The following is a 13,357-nucleotide window of genomic DNA, read 5'->3' as shown; positions in this document are numbered from 1 at the left end:
GAAAATCCAGCGTGGGCCTGGAAAGATGTTGGCTCTGGGAGGATGTGGAAGAAACGTGATGGGGTGGGAGTCATTACACAAGGTTCCTGGGGGAGGGATGTGAAAGAGAAGAGGGAGCTTGTGGTGGTTACGAAAAGGTGAATAGGTAGGAACGGAGAAGAGATGGATGGAGACAAAGAAGGAGACAAAGTGATGTGGAGGGAAGCAGAGGTTAAATCACAGAGGACCTGGAAGGAGTTAAAGGTGACATGGAGATGCACTGGGGCAGCGCACAGAGGTCCAAGTGGGATAGGGGGGAGGAGGACATTGAGAGAAGGCAGGGTCATTTTGGTGTTACTGGTTGGGAACTCCCTGCTAATTCCCTACTGTCTGTGTTTTGTCCTAGGGCGCTAAATGAGAATATGGCCAATGGCATTGAGGATCTTATCGGGATCCCATTCCCGAACCACAGCAGTGAAGTCTTATGTGGTTTAAATGAGCAGCGGCATGACGGTCTCCTCTGCGATGTCATCCTCATTGTACAGGACCAGGAGTACCGGACCCATCGGTCCGTCCTTGCTGCCTGCAGCAAGTACTTCAAAAAACTCTTCACTACCGGCACTTTAACAGACCAGCCCTATGTTTACGAGATTGACTTTGTCAAGCCTGAAGCACTTTCTGCCATCCTCGAGTTTGCCTACACCTCAACCCTCACCATCACCACCTCAAATGTCAAGCACATCCTCAGCGCTGCCAAGATGCTGGAGATCCAGTGCATTATCAATGTATGCCTTGAAATCATGGAGCCCGACAGAGAGGCGGAAGAGGAAGATGACAAAGAGGACGAAGATGATGACGAAGACGAAGACGAAGATGAGGAGGAAGAGGAGGAGGAGGAGGAAGTGGAAGATTTTGTCAATCAGGAGAACCTAACCGATGTCCAAGAAGTAAGCTGTCACCAAAGCCCTTCTAAGTCTGATCTTACCGAAGAAGCATATACAGAAGCACCTAAAGACTTTCCAAATCACTACCCAGCCAATAACTCCTCTGGACACTTGGGCGTGATACGAGACTTCTCCATCGAGTCCTTGCTAAGGGAAAACTTGTACCCTAAGGCAAACATCCCAGAAAGGAGGCCAGCTCTCTCTCCTTTCGCCCCTACCTTCTTCCCCCATCTATGGAACGGCGATTTTAGCTCCTTCTCCCAGCTCGAGGAGCCACAAGTAGACAATGGCCCCTTGGATCTGGTGATCAAAAAGAGGAAGATCAAGGAAGAGGAGGAGAAGGAAGACCTGCCTCCGCCTCCTTTCCCTAATGACTTCTTCAAGGACATGTTTACCAACACCCCAGCAGCTCCCTTAGGGCATATTAAGGCAGAGACTGACTATAGCGCTTATCTCAATTTCCTAAGCGCTACCCAGTTTGGAGGAGTTTTTCCCCCGTGGCCCCTGGAGGAAGAGAGGAAGATAAAGCCCAAGGCATCCCAGCAATGTCCCATCTGTAACAAAGTCATCATGGGAGCCGGCAAACTGCCCAGGCACATGAGGACCCACACGGGAGAGAAGCCGTATATGTGCAATATCTGTGAAGTCCGCTTTACCAGGTGTGCATTGGTTACCTCTGCCATGCGTGGCTGCGTGGGGGGGTGGCTGGAGGGACCATGTCGTGACCCATGGCTGATTCCTAAGCTACACGTCTCTTTTTCTCCCCAAAAGTAGCAAAGAAAGCAGGGCATGATCTCCATCCCTTTGGAAAAAAAAGGGAGGAAGGGAGGGTGGAGGAAGAAAACAAACCTACTGATTTTGGTGGGTTGTGGATCACATCCACAACTCACTGGATCCATCCCCTCACTGGACAAAAGCTTAAATAAGTAACGGGATATTTTCAACCCCACCATAGTTCACCACAGTTGGACCAGAGGCAGCTGGAAAACAGATGGTCAAACAGCCAAGGAGGCTTCATCTCTAATGTGCTGGGACATGCGTTGAGTTGGGAGGGCCGTTTAGCTGCGGGATGTAATTAGTTTGGGTTTGCACATTTTGGCATCTGTGTAGACCACAACCAAGTTGCACATGTTTAGACATGACAGTGTCTGGGCTTTCTGAGGCTGGAGCGGTCCTAATTATTATACGTTAGTAGCGAGGTGGGTGTCAGTCCCTTTTCCCAGGTAACAAATGATAGGATGAGAGGGAACGGCCCCAAGTTGCACCAGGGGAGGTTTAGATTGGATGTTAGGAAAAATTTCTTCACCAAAAAGGTTGTCAAGCATTGGACCAGGCTGCCCAGGGAAGTGGTGGAGTCACCATCCCTGGAGGTATTTAAGACATGTAGACGTGGCGCTGAGGGACATGGTTTAGTGGTGAACGTGGCAGTGTTTGGTTAACGGTCGGACTCGATGATCTTAAAGGTCTTTTCCAACGTAAATGATTCTATGATTCTATGATTCATCACCCCGAATGTTGGCCGCCCAAGAACCTGGCACCTCGACTCCCTCCGTGGTCAGTGGAAGGAGATCAGCACCCTCGGAGAGGTAGATGAGAAAGGGGTGAGCGAAGGTGTCATCCCTGACCACAAAGACAACCGACGGGGCTTAGCTAAGGCAATGTAACTTTTAGGTATCTCAAGTTAGGTGAGACCAGTCCCAACATGGGCTGCTCCAAGGCAGGCATGACCAGCCAGATCCAGCCCTCGTACCAATTTCCAGCCTTTGCACCTTTCTTCACCCCAGCAGACCCCTCAACGGTAATAAATCGGAGCGGGCTACGCAAATCTAATGATACAGCTTGCAACCTTTGTCTGAAAAGCTGGGCAAATTTAATCGGTGAGCAGAGACAAATAGATTCCTGGACCTGCTCTTGCTGGGTATAATTAATATCTAATGAGTACAATCTTTACCATAATAATAAAGCTTTCTGACAAGAGCATGGTATTTCAGCTCCTGGCTGCGTGTGAGGGAGCGAGCCCTATTAGGCTGGAGCGAGGAAACCAGAGGAAAATAATATGCACAGTAGGCAAAGGCGAGCTCCTGACAATGGCCGGACACCTGGGGTGCTCCCGCATTCAGGCTGTCTTTTCTTTTCCCGTCCCTGTGATAATATTCAAGTGGAAGTTATGCAGATGATGAGGATTTGACCTGAAAATAAATTTCCATGCTCCCCTCCATTAACGCAGCAGACACCGTATTATAATGCGGGGAGCATCAAGCCTGGGGCGGGTGTATGTGACGCGAGCCGGCTCACCCTGCGTATTTGCAGGGGAAAGGCCACCGCCTGGTGCTAATTCCTGCCTGCAGGAATTTGGATCCGGCTCCTGCCGGTGCTGCATCCCCAGGTTAGCGCTGGGTCATCACCTCCGGACGCGCAGGCTCTGCTGGGAGGAGTGGGATGGCCACCTGGCCAACCCCATCCTGCGGTCCCCATCGCTCTCCAGGGTGTGATGCTGCGGATGCTAATTGCTGACGAGGAAATAGCTTTGGCTTGACCTGTCACTGGCACCTTCCCTGTCATGGGAATAATAGAGCTGAGCCCTCCCAGAGGGCTCCCAAAGTCCTTTACAAGCAAGGGCAGCATTGTTGGCTTCGTTTGGGGAAACTGAGGCACGGACAGATGTTGGTACCGACTCACAGTCATTGCGAGGTCAGTAGGGGGGTTCAGGTGAGAATTCAGGTATCCTGACCCCTAATCCGGACAGGTTAAATCAGCATCTTGGAGATTAAAAGCTCCAGGCAGAGATGGTCTAGCGTGGCCCATTACTAATGCAGGGTTAAACCCGACAGCTTCTACATCCCCCCATATGCTCAACAGCTTCTAAATACAAAGCACAGAGGTAGGAGGACTTTAACCCAAGAAAATAATCACAAAGAAAAGTGGGACTAGCCCAGCGGTGCAGTCTCCCATCATCATTCACGAAAATGAAGCTGTTCGTTTGGGTCACCCTGCACAGAGCTGAAGGCTGGAGAGTTTTTTCCTTCTTTAACACCCTGAGCAAAGTGGAAATTTCAAAACATCGGTTTATTTTTAAATGTATTTGGAAGTATTTTGAATAGCATGCTGCTGTTTGTTTTTGTTTGGGTTTTTTTTAGCCGTTTTCAGCATTACTCTAATGTGAGAGCTCTCCTTTAGGGGAAAGTATTTAAGTAAAGTGGAGTGATTGAGATGTAGAAAGAGATTTCTGCCAGGATTTCCTGAACTCTGCCACTCGGATTACGTGTTTTGCTCTCGGGGGGAGTCTCATGCTTCCCGAAAGCATCGGACTCGCACCCACGGCAGTGAGGGGTGCCTTCGTCAGGGAGATGCAAGCCCAGAGGGTCCCCCCTTGGGGACCCCTGGGAATGAGGCTGCAGGGAAGCAGAGGTTCCCAAATGAGATTTCTAAATTAATCAGTCCTTTGCATTATTTCTGCGCTCGAGGAACTGTGGAGGAGCAAATTTGCTGGGGAAAACAGAGAAAATTTATTTTCCTGGGTGGGGAGTCCCCCAACCTCCCCATCAGATCCCTTCCCCTTCACATCAGTGGGATCCCGCATCCCATGGCAAGGACCCCACATCCACCTGGATCTGCCACTCCCGACTCCCACGGACATCTGATCGCAGGAAGCAGGACTTCATTTAATAGCTCATTAATTTTTTCCTTAAACAAAGGCTGCTCAGCTTCTAGTCTGCTGTTTTACCCTGCTAAAATGCTGGAGAAAACTGCAAATACTTCAGCTTTTCCACCAAGACAACCCCGGAGTGCTCAAGGAGAAACTGTTCCAGCCAGAAAGGTTAACATTATTTGTTCCTATTATTTGTGTTGTGACAGCTCGCAGAGCCCTAATCGCTCTCCTAATGCAATTGCATTAAGGTTATTCACACACACGGAGCGCGGTTCTCCTTCGGAGAGCCTGCGAGCCGAGCTCCCATCTCGCACAGCCTGTGTTTCCCATGCCGCATCCTCCCCTGGGCGCTTCACCGCAGCCGGAGCATCTCACCCGCCCAGCCTCTGAGCTTCTCCAGGTAGAGCCATAAAACCTCTCTTCCATCCCACGGAGATGCTGCTGGGGCAGGGATGATTGAGTTTCTGCCCGTCTGCTGCCAGAGATGGGTAATAGCCTGAAAAAAGCTTTGCCTGTATTTACATTATACAGTCCTGGCACGCTGCATGTTTATTAGGAAAAGCGATCCTGCTAGGTTAAACATTACATATATAGGTTTAAATTATATTATAGGTGGGGCTGGTAGCTCTGCTTTTTATTAACATTTCCCAACACTTGGCATTACGAGCCCCTGCGTTCATCTGCTTATGACTTCGCTACGCATTATCCGTTTGGGATGAAATTTTCCAAGCTGCTTTGTCTGCTGCTGAGAACTGATTTCAGCCTTTTCGGGGGAAATGCCCCCTTGTTAAAATCGTGGGATAACAGCATCTTTGAAGATTGCAGAGTGGGAAGTTGCGATCTGGCCCTGGCCTTGGCATGGAGACCGAGAGATGCAGTTTTTTCTGTCTCCCTAAAAATCTGCATGAGTTGTAAACCTCACGCGAGCTCGTTAGAGCCTCCGTACGGGCAGGGAGCATCTCCACTGCCTGCGCTGCTGCTGCAGATGCAGGACCAGGCTGGGACCGGTTTCCCAAAGGCAATAAAGCATCATCTGGTGAAGAAGTGATCCTCCTGCCAGGGATACTTCTCTGCATCCTTGATCCCGAGGGAATGGTTTGCAGGGATGCCCATCCCAGGGCTGCACTGCTCGTGGCGTGGCCGACACCGGCGTGCTGCCGGTCGTGCCACCGAAAACTATTTCGAGATGCACACAGGCAGGGTGGCAGAAATTAGTGCAAAGGCAGCACCTTGCAAGTTTTGAGGGCTTGACCTGCCAGCAAAAATAGATTTTTGGGGTGGTTTTTGCTTTTTATTTTTTCGCATGCTCACATATTTTATGACTCCGTATATTCTACATATTCTTAGCCACATTACTAACGTCTTGGAGGGATCATACTGAAAGCGTTTCAGGAACCAATATGAATTCTCCCACTTTGCTGTTTACTTACTTGAACTCTGCTGGTGCAGCCTAGGCAGTGTGCTTGGCTCAGTTCAGCTACAATCCGCTTTGCTTTTTATAATCGTATGCCTTAGCTGTGATTTTTGTAGACTGCAGAAGGAAACACTTACTTATTGAAAAAAAAAAAATAGCAATTGGACTGCCAGCTTGGGAAAATGTTTTTGGTTTTAGATGTTCCCTTAAAAAAAAAAAAACTGTATTTGTAAATAAGTGCCATTGGGATGGGTATTATGCTGTTCCATGGCTGTATTTAAAAACCTTCTCCAAAATGTGTGTGAGGCTGGATGTGTGCTGGCCTTGGAAGACATGGCAGGGAAGGACAGCGGGTGCAGAGCGCCCGGGCACTGCCTGCACCTCTGCCTGCACCTCTGCCTGCCTCACCCTGGGCGATGCTCCCGCTTCAAACGAAAGCTCCTGAGACACCCAGTGGTCAGTGCAAGGATAAAAGGAAAGGAAAATCAGCTCCAAGAGGGACTTTATTTAAGCAGTATTGCCCCACATTGCCAGGTTCTCAAAACTCAACTGATTTCCTTACTTGCAGGCAGGAGTATAGCTGTACTTATTTAGATATTCCCATACGTTTTTTGGTTTTATTCCAGAGGGTTTTTTCCTCCGATTTAGGCTGGTTTGAACTCTGGGATGGGCTGCAAACTCCTGATGTGGAGGGCTGGGCGTGTGCGATGTTTAGGTGCTGTCGCCCCGGGAAGGAGGAGGCGGATGCAAACGCCAGCCTGCGAGAGCATCCATAGATTGGGGGAAGCCCCAGGATGAGCTCCCCACCTTCCCATCGCCTTTCCCTCTCCTGATCCAAGGAGCAATCCCAACCGCATCCCTGCCAGCCCACGCCGCCTGACCGAGCACCTTTTCTTTTGCAGGCAGGACAAGCTCAAAATCCACATGCGGAAGCACACGGGGGAGCGGCCGTACCTGTGCATCCACTGCAACGCTAAATTTGTGCACAACTACGACCTGAAGAACCACATGCGCATCCATACGGGCGTCCGGCCCTACCAGTGCGAGTTCTGCTACAAGAGCTTCACCCGTTCTGACCACCTCCATCGCCACATCAAACGCCAGAGCTGCCGGATCGCGCGACCCCGGCGAGGACGCAAGCCGGCGGCGTGGAGGGCGGCCGGCTTGCTCTTTGCTCCCGGTGGTCCGCCAGTGGAGAAGAGCTTCGTGATGCCGCCAACGTTGGAGGAGATGAGCGGCCACCTCGGCGGCGCGGCCATGTGCCTTCCCGGCCCCAGCCCCAAGCACTTTTTAAGCGGGGCCAAGACCTCCTTCAGCCTGCAGGAGCTGGAGAGCCAGTTTGAAGAAACCCAGATGAAGCTCTTCAGGCGAGCCCAGCTGGACATGGAGAGGAACGCGGGCATCTTCGCCTTCGCCCTGGGCCATAACGAAAACCTCGCCACCCAACCCTTCTTCCCCCTTCCCGATCCTTGGAGCACGGGCTTCAGCGGCTTGGCAGGGCTCGGCCACGTGGCTCCCATCTCGGAGGCGAGTAACTAAACCCGCGCCCGGTCCCACCGTGGGTCCGCTCCCTTCCCAACAGGGCGACCGGCTCCCTTGGGGTCCCCGCCTGCCCTTTCGCATCGTCTGGCTCCCAAGAAGCTCTTCGTCCCCTCGCCGCCGTGGCCTACCGCGGGGCTTGGGGCACGAGGCCAACCCCGGGGCGAGCGGGTGGGTGGGCAGGGGCTGCGCCCCATGGCCACCGGCACTTTAGACTCTGCGATGCACTTGGCTTTGCGGCCACGAGGCATTTGCTGCCCGATCCAGCCGCCCACCACTCGTGGCTCCGTCTGGGAAGGCCAGGCCAGGACTGCTGCTCTCTTCAACGCTCCCGAAAATGTCACTTGCCTTAGTCCAGGGCATGGCCGTCACCATGAGATGGCTTTTCTGGGGCAGATGTTCCCCATTTTCCACCCGTGGGGCCTGCTGGACACTGAGAAGCTGTCCAGACTTGGTTTTGATATGTTACATTCCTTGGCCCTTTTGGTCAAAAGGACTTTTTTTTTTTTTTTTAATTAATTCCCATGTCTGGCAACAAAATTTATTCTACAAGGGATAAAGGGGAGGGTCAAGCAGCCACGTTGGGAGGGGGAGGATCCTGGCCGTTGCCATTCTCAGCGGTATATCAGATTTGCAGGGCTGGTGAAAGCCCTGCTGTGCAGGATGAGTTGGGACCCTAAAAAATTTTTAAAAAAAGAGATAGAAAATCACCCAAGAGCAAAGCTGGGTGGAAAAGGGGTTTTTTACTTATTTTGGTTCTTTGGCTGTTTCAAAATTTCAGAAGGAGAACCAAAGCCTATTTGGAGTATTTTAACTTCAGTGCTTGAAAAGGTGAAGGAAAATTCTTGGAAGGATCAGAAATGTTTCGATTCTGAGCTTTTATTAAACCCTTGCTTTGCAAAAATAAATCATGTGGGAATTTTGAAATGAAGAAGTCGTTTCAAACCAAAGAGTCAGAATTCACCGCCGCTGACCATTCTGAAATGTCTGGGGTTTTGTCCTTAATTCCCCCTAATTCCTATATATATTTTGATGACAAAAATTTACAAAACACTTGAGTGTCCCCGAATCTGCAGTGTTGATGGGAAAAAATTGGGTGTGCAAATATCCCCGCTGCTTGTCTCAAGAGATCTTTGTGGAAAAGAAATCCACTAAAGATATCTTGCAGATGAGATTGTCTACTTGCAAGCAAGCAAGCAGAAATACTATTTCTTCACCATTTGTTGGTTCAAAAGACGAGGCGGTAACACACGATGGGGTTCTCCAAGCCGAAGGTCACCCATGGTGGCCAACAGGTCTGGGGTCCTCCCCAGCATCCCTGCAGACCCTGGCTTGGCCACCCCTATCTAATATTTCTTTTGAGGCCAAAAAAGTGGCAGATTGGCTGGAATCGCCCCGTCAGCCTCCTTCAGCCCCTAAAAACATGAGCTACTCTCAAGGATAAAGGCTTTTGATGGCCATCTGCCTCCAAAAGTTCCTCTTAGACGTGGTGGGACCCCAGTTTCACCATCGACTGAGACGGCTTGCGGTGGGTGCCCCGGGAAGCTGGTTTTACATGAAACCAGCACTTGAAAATGTAAATGTTACAAAATAGGGCTTTTTCTTTCTCTTTTTACTGTTACCTTTCAACGTCAGCAGAATCAAAGGGAATGAGAGGACAGCGGCTTCATTCATTTTTTGCTTTGCCCATCGGTGGTGCCACTTTGAAGCGGTGGCTGGATGAGGGTCTCCCCACCGGAGCATGGCGGGGACACAAGGGGTCCAGGATCCACAGCCCCCACGAGGGCATGGAGGACTTCTGCTCTGAGACCATCCGTAGCAGAATGATCCCAAGGAACTGCCCAACGCTTCCTTCCTCCTCCAAAAAGAAATCCACAAAGACTCCGTGTGCAACAAGTCAATGGAGGAAAAAAAAAAAAAAAGAAAAAAAAAAAAAGAAAACTTCTTAGAACTGCATCAAACTTTTTTTTTTTAATCCGTATCAACTTCTTACACAAGCAGCGTTTTGCAGATGACTGGTTACTTCAGGTGTTTTTTTGTCTACGATTTGGAGTCATTGTAAAGTATCCAAAGATGCTGAGTACTGTATAATCTACAAGGACTTGAAGCAAGGTGGTTTTTCTGTCTCAATTTGTTTGTTGGGTTGGTTGGGGGTTTTTTTCCTATTTGTCTAGGGGGGAAAAACCTTTGCAATTTTTCTATTTATAACTATTTTTATGTGATTGTTTTATGTACAAAACAATGGAAAAAATCAAAAAAGGAGAGAGAAACACACACACACAAACAAATTTGCCTTAGTTACTCACGGGACAATCACCCTTAACTTTCATTGACGCTAGAAAGTGGATGGAAAAAAAGAGACTAGATCCTTTTATGTATTTATTAAACTATATTAACTGATGCTCTTAAATTATTAGCAGGACTTGGTTCTCTTGCCTGTGGCTATGCTGAGAAGGCTAAGCCGCTGCAGATGCTGAGCTGCCTCCCTCCTCGGGCTGGCACAGCCGTCCCCGTGGCCTCAGGTCTACGGATGTTTGCCGGACACACAAATTTGGTGCTTTCCAAAAGCACCTTTTGGAAAGCCAAACCAATCACGCATTAATTAAGCATCTAGCTGGTACGGGCTCCAACCCGAGGGGGCCATTGGTGTTGCGATGCTGATGACGATTAACGAGTTAAGGCTGATTTTCCCGCGTTGCACTGGGTTGGGTTGGACAGAGCCGGGTGCTGGCGGTGATCACATTTTGGGGTGGGGAGGGAGGACTACAGAAAAACCCTATTTCTTCCCATTTCGATGTTGTGCGGTGACTCCAGGCCACAGGTATCCAACATGGGAGCCCAGCTAAGCGTGGAGGTGCCTTCCCGGGGCTCTGATCCCCTTCCCCAGCCGGGATGGGTGTGATGAGCACCGAGCCTCGGGCTGGAAGGACGCGGGGCTCTCTCCCAGCTCACGGAGTGGTGGCTTCTTGTTCATCTTCTCACCACGGCTCCTAGGGCTCGGCTGCAGCAGGTACCGCTGAGCACTGGGCTGCATCACAAGAAGCGTGACCAGCAGGTCGAGGGAGGGGATTCTGCCCCTCTGCTCCGCTCTGGTGAGAGCCCACCTGCAGTACTGCGTCCAGCTCTGGGGTCCTCAACATGAGAAGGACACGGAGCTGTTGGAGCGGGTCCGGAGGAGGACACAAAGATGATCAGGGGGCTGGAGCACCTCTCCTGTGAGGACAGGCTGAGAGAGTTGGGGTTGTTCAGCCTGGAGAAGAGAAGGCTCTGGGGGCACCTTACAGCAGCCTTCCAGTACCTAAAGGGGGCTTAGAAGAAAGATAGGGACAGACTTTTTGGTAAGGCCTGTAGCGATAGGACAAGGGGTAATGGTTTTAAGCTAAAAGAGGGGAGATTCAGACTAGATAGAAGGAAGAAATGTTTTATGATGAGGGTGGTGAGGCACTGGAAGAGGTTGCCCAGAGAGGTGGTTGATGCCCCATCCCTGGGAACATTCCAGGTCAGGTTGGACGGGGCTCTGAGCAACCTGATCTAGTGGAAGATGTCCCTGCTCGTGGCAGGGGGGTTGGACTAGGTGGCCTTTAATGGTCCCTTCCAACCCAAACCATTCCATGATTCTATGAACACAGCTGACACAAATGTGAGCCCTGTAATTCATGCTGCCACTATGGAGTTGCAGAATTTCCTTGTTATTTGTGAAAGAGGTGCAAAACCCTGGAAAACAGGTGCCAGGTATGAATGGTGGGACACATCCCACATCGTTCAGCCATTTGGAAGTGAAGTAACAGACACCCTGTGCACATTGAGACACGTACATGTTGACACGTTAATTTGGGGTGTCCTAACCTGCAACGTGATTTCCAGCCTTCCTCTGAAGCCATCCTGGCTCTGGAGGGAGGCAGGTACTACTGGAGGGTGATTCATCCCACCTACGCCGGACCTCCCAAGGGTGGGATGAATCACCTTCGATGGCACCTGTCTATCTACCAGCGTGGTTCGGAAAAACTAGCTTGGACTAAACTGCTTTCCTTTCCCATAGCTACAGTGAGATAAGGTTAACCACGGGGAGGGATGTTCCCGTCACCGCAGCTCCCTCCTCTCTGCTCAGCTGATGGGGCAGTCCCTGGCAAAACCTTTCCCAGGAGGATGGGATGCTGGCACAGCCCAGGGACCATTCCCAGCTTGGTCAGCTTAACCTCTTCCCAGTCTGTTTTGACTGGGAATGCGATGGGAAATGAGGGTCCAGTCCATCCTCCCAAGCCTGGGGACCAGGGACTTGGGCTCGTTGGTCGTACGCCCTGGTGCAATCCCAGCAAAACATCCCGAGCCCTCACAGCCACTGGTTATTTTCCTTCCCTCACGCTCCCAGGGAGTGCTCAGGTGCTCGGGCAGGGGTCTGGACCTGTGGGCACAGTCCAAAAATGTGGCTGGAGAAGATGGAACTATCAATCCCCCTCCCAGGGCTGGTGGTCAGTTGTTGAGCGTCTCATCTATGCTCAGAGCCTGCAGGACCGCGGCAGGGTCAGCACATAAACAGTGTGTTTCTGAGCACAAAAAATATAGAATTAAAATTAAGTGAATTCCTTTTTAGCTATTAAATACGTTTTCAATTTTTTTTTTAAATCTTGTGGCTTTTAACCCCATTTTATGCTCATATTCTGGTTTGCTTATCATGCCAAAAAAAAAAAAAGATTTGCAAGGGGAGGGTGAAAAATCTGAAAATTGCTCGGAGGAGCTGTGCGCTAATCAGACACATGGGAATCACAGAAAGAAACCAGCTTCAGTAAATGCTTGTTAGCAGCAACATATGGCTACACTCTTGCTCCTGAACAGCTGCTGTTATCTGCTAGATCATCCAGACCACGATGGGGAAAACGGTGCCGGGATGCTGCTGCGCACACAGCATTTGTTTGCACCAGGTGCTGCTGCAAAAGGAGCATCTCCTGTGGATGAGCAGCATGGAGCTGGACGGGCAACTCCTTGCCCTTGGCTCGATACCCTTTGGCGAGCAGTGCAAGAGCCTCTTCCTCCAGGAGACATGAAATACCAAAAAAATAACCAAAAAAAAAAAAAAAAAAAGAAAGAGCCTGCACTTTGGGAAGCGAGAGGCTTTTCCATTTGGCACTTACCTGCAGAAAGGATAGGTTAATAATTTCTTAAAATACCCCCTAAAATGCTTTCGACCCGAATGTGTGGTCCTCAGCAGGTCTCCCAGTGACACCAGTGGGGCTGCAAACACTGGCCCATCTCTGCTCTGCTCCTGCCCTGCCTGCAGCCCCGAGGGACCTGCTGTGCCCCCCATCCCAGGCATTTTCACACCCATTTTGGAGGGGATTAGTGCTTTATTTACAGTCTTGGTGCCCTGAAGCTGGAAGATTGTGTGGTTGCAGAGGAAAGTTTTAAGAGAGTAAATGAAGCAAGACCCCAACCATCTCGTTTTAAGAAAACGTTGTGTTTTGCAGCAGGTCGCTCATGGTTGGGTTTTTAGGGTCTGCCGTCGCCTTTTGGCACCTCTGAGAGCCTGCACCTCCTTGGTCCGCACGTGACTTTCTTTCCAAGCCAAAAAAAAAAGGGAAGAAATGAGAAAAAGCCCTTCTTGTAGAAGATACACCTGCTCTCCCCGTGTAGCCCAAGCAAACGCAGCCCCATCCCACCTCCCAGCCCCACTCCAGGATCCCCGCCACCCCGACGGCAGAAGAGAAAATACCTGTGGCTTGGAAATGCCTTTTTTTTTTCCCCTTGATTTCCTGTGTTGAACCGATGTTTTACATGACTTGCACTAATTGCTGTAGGGCAGGATACTGTTAGGTTTCTTTGTTTCGGTCTCTTGTT

The 13,357-nt window shown here is 50.3% G+C and overlaps 1 protein-coding gene across 2 annotated transcripts in view; it reads left to right on the top strand.

Moving 5' to 3' along the window:
• Positions 1-12,390, top strand: part of ZBTB7C (zinc finger and BTB domain containing 7C) — a 162,245-nt gene extending 149,855 nt beyond the window's left edge. For both annotated transcript variants that reach the window (XM_052778571.1, XM_052778572.1), the window contains 2 exons: positions 386-1,582; positions 6,889-12,390. In XM_052778571.1, coding sequence (XP_052634531.1) covers positions 402-1,582; positions 6,889-7,525 — 1,818 coding nt within the window. In that variant the 5' untranslated portion in view covers positions 386-401 and the 3' untranslated portion in view covers positions 7,526-12,390. The remainder of the gene's footprint in view (positions 1-385; positions 1,583-6,888) is intronic.
• The last annotated feature ends 967 nt before the right edge of the window (positions 12,391-13,357 follow it).

Source organism: Harpia harpyja, chromosome Z (genome assembly GCF_026419915.1).
Source record: "Harpia harpyja isolate bHarHar1 chromosome Z, bHarHar1 primary haplotype, whole genome shotgun sequence".
NCBI classification, from domain to species: Eukaryota; Metazoa; Chordata; class Aves; order Accipitriformes; family Accipitridae; genus Harpia; species Harpia harpyja.
Note: the sequence above shows the minus strand (reverse complement) of the source record. Positions and strands in the feature narration are given on the sequence as shown.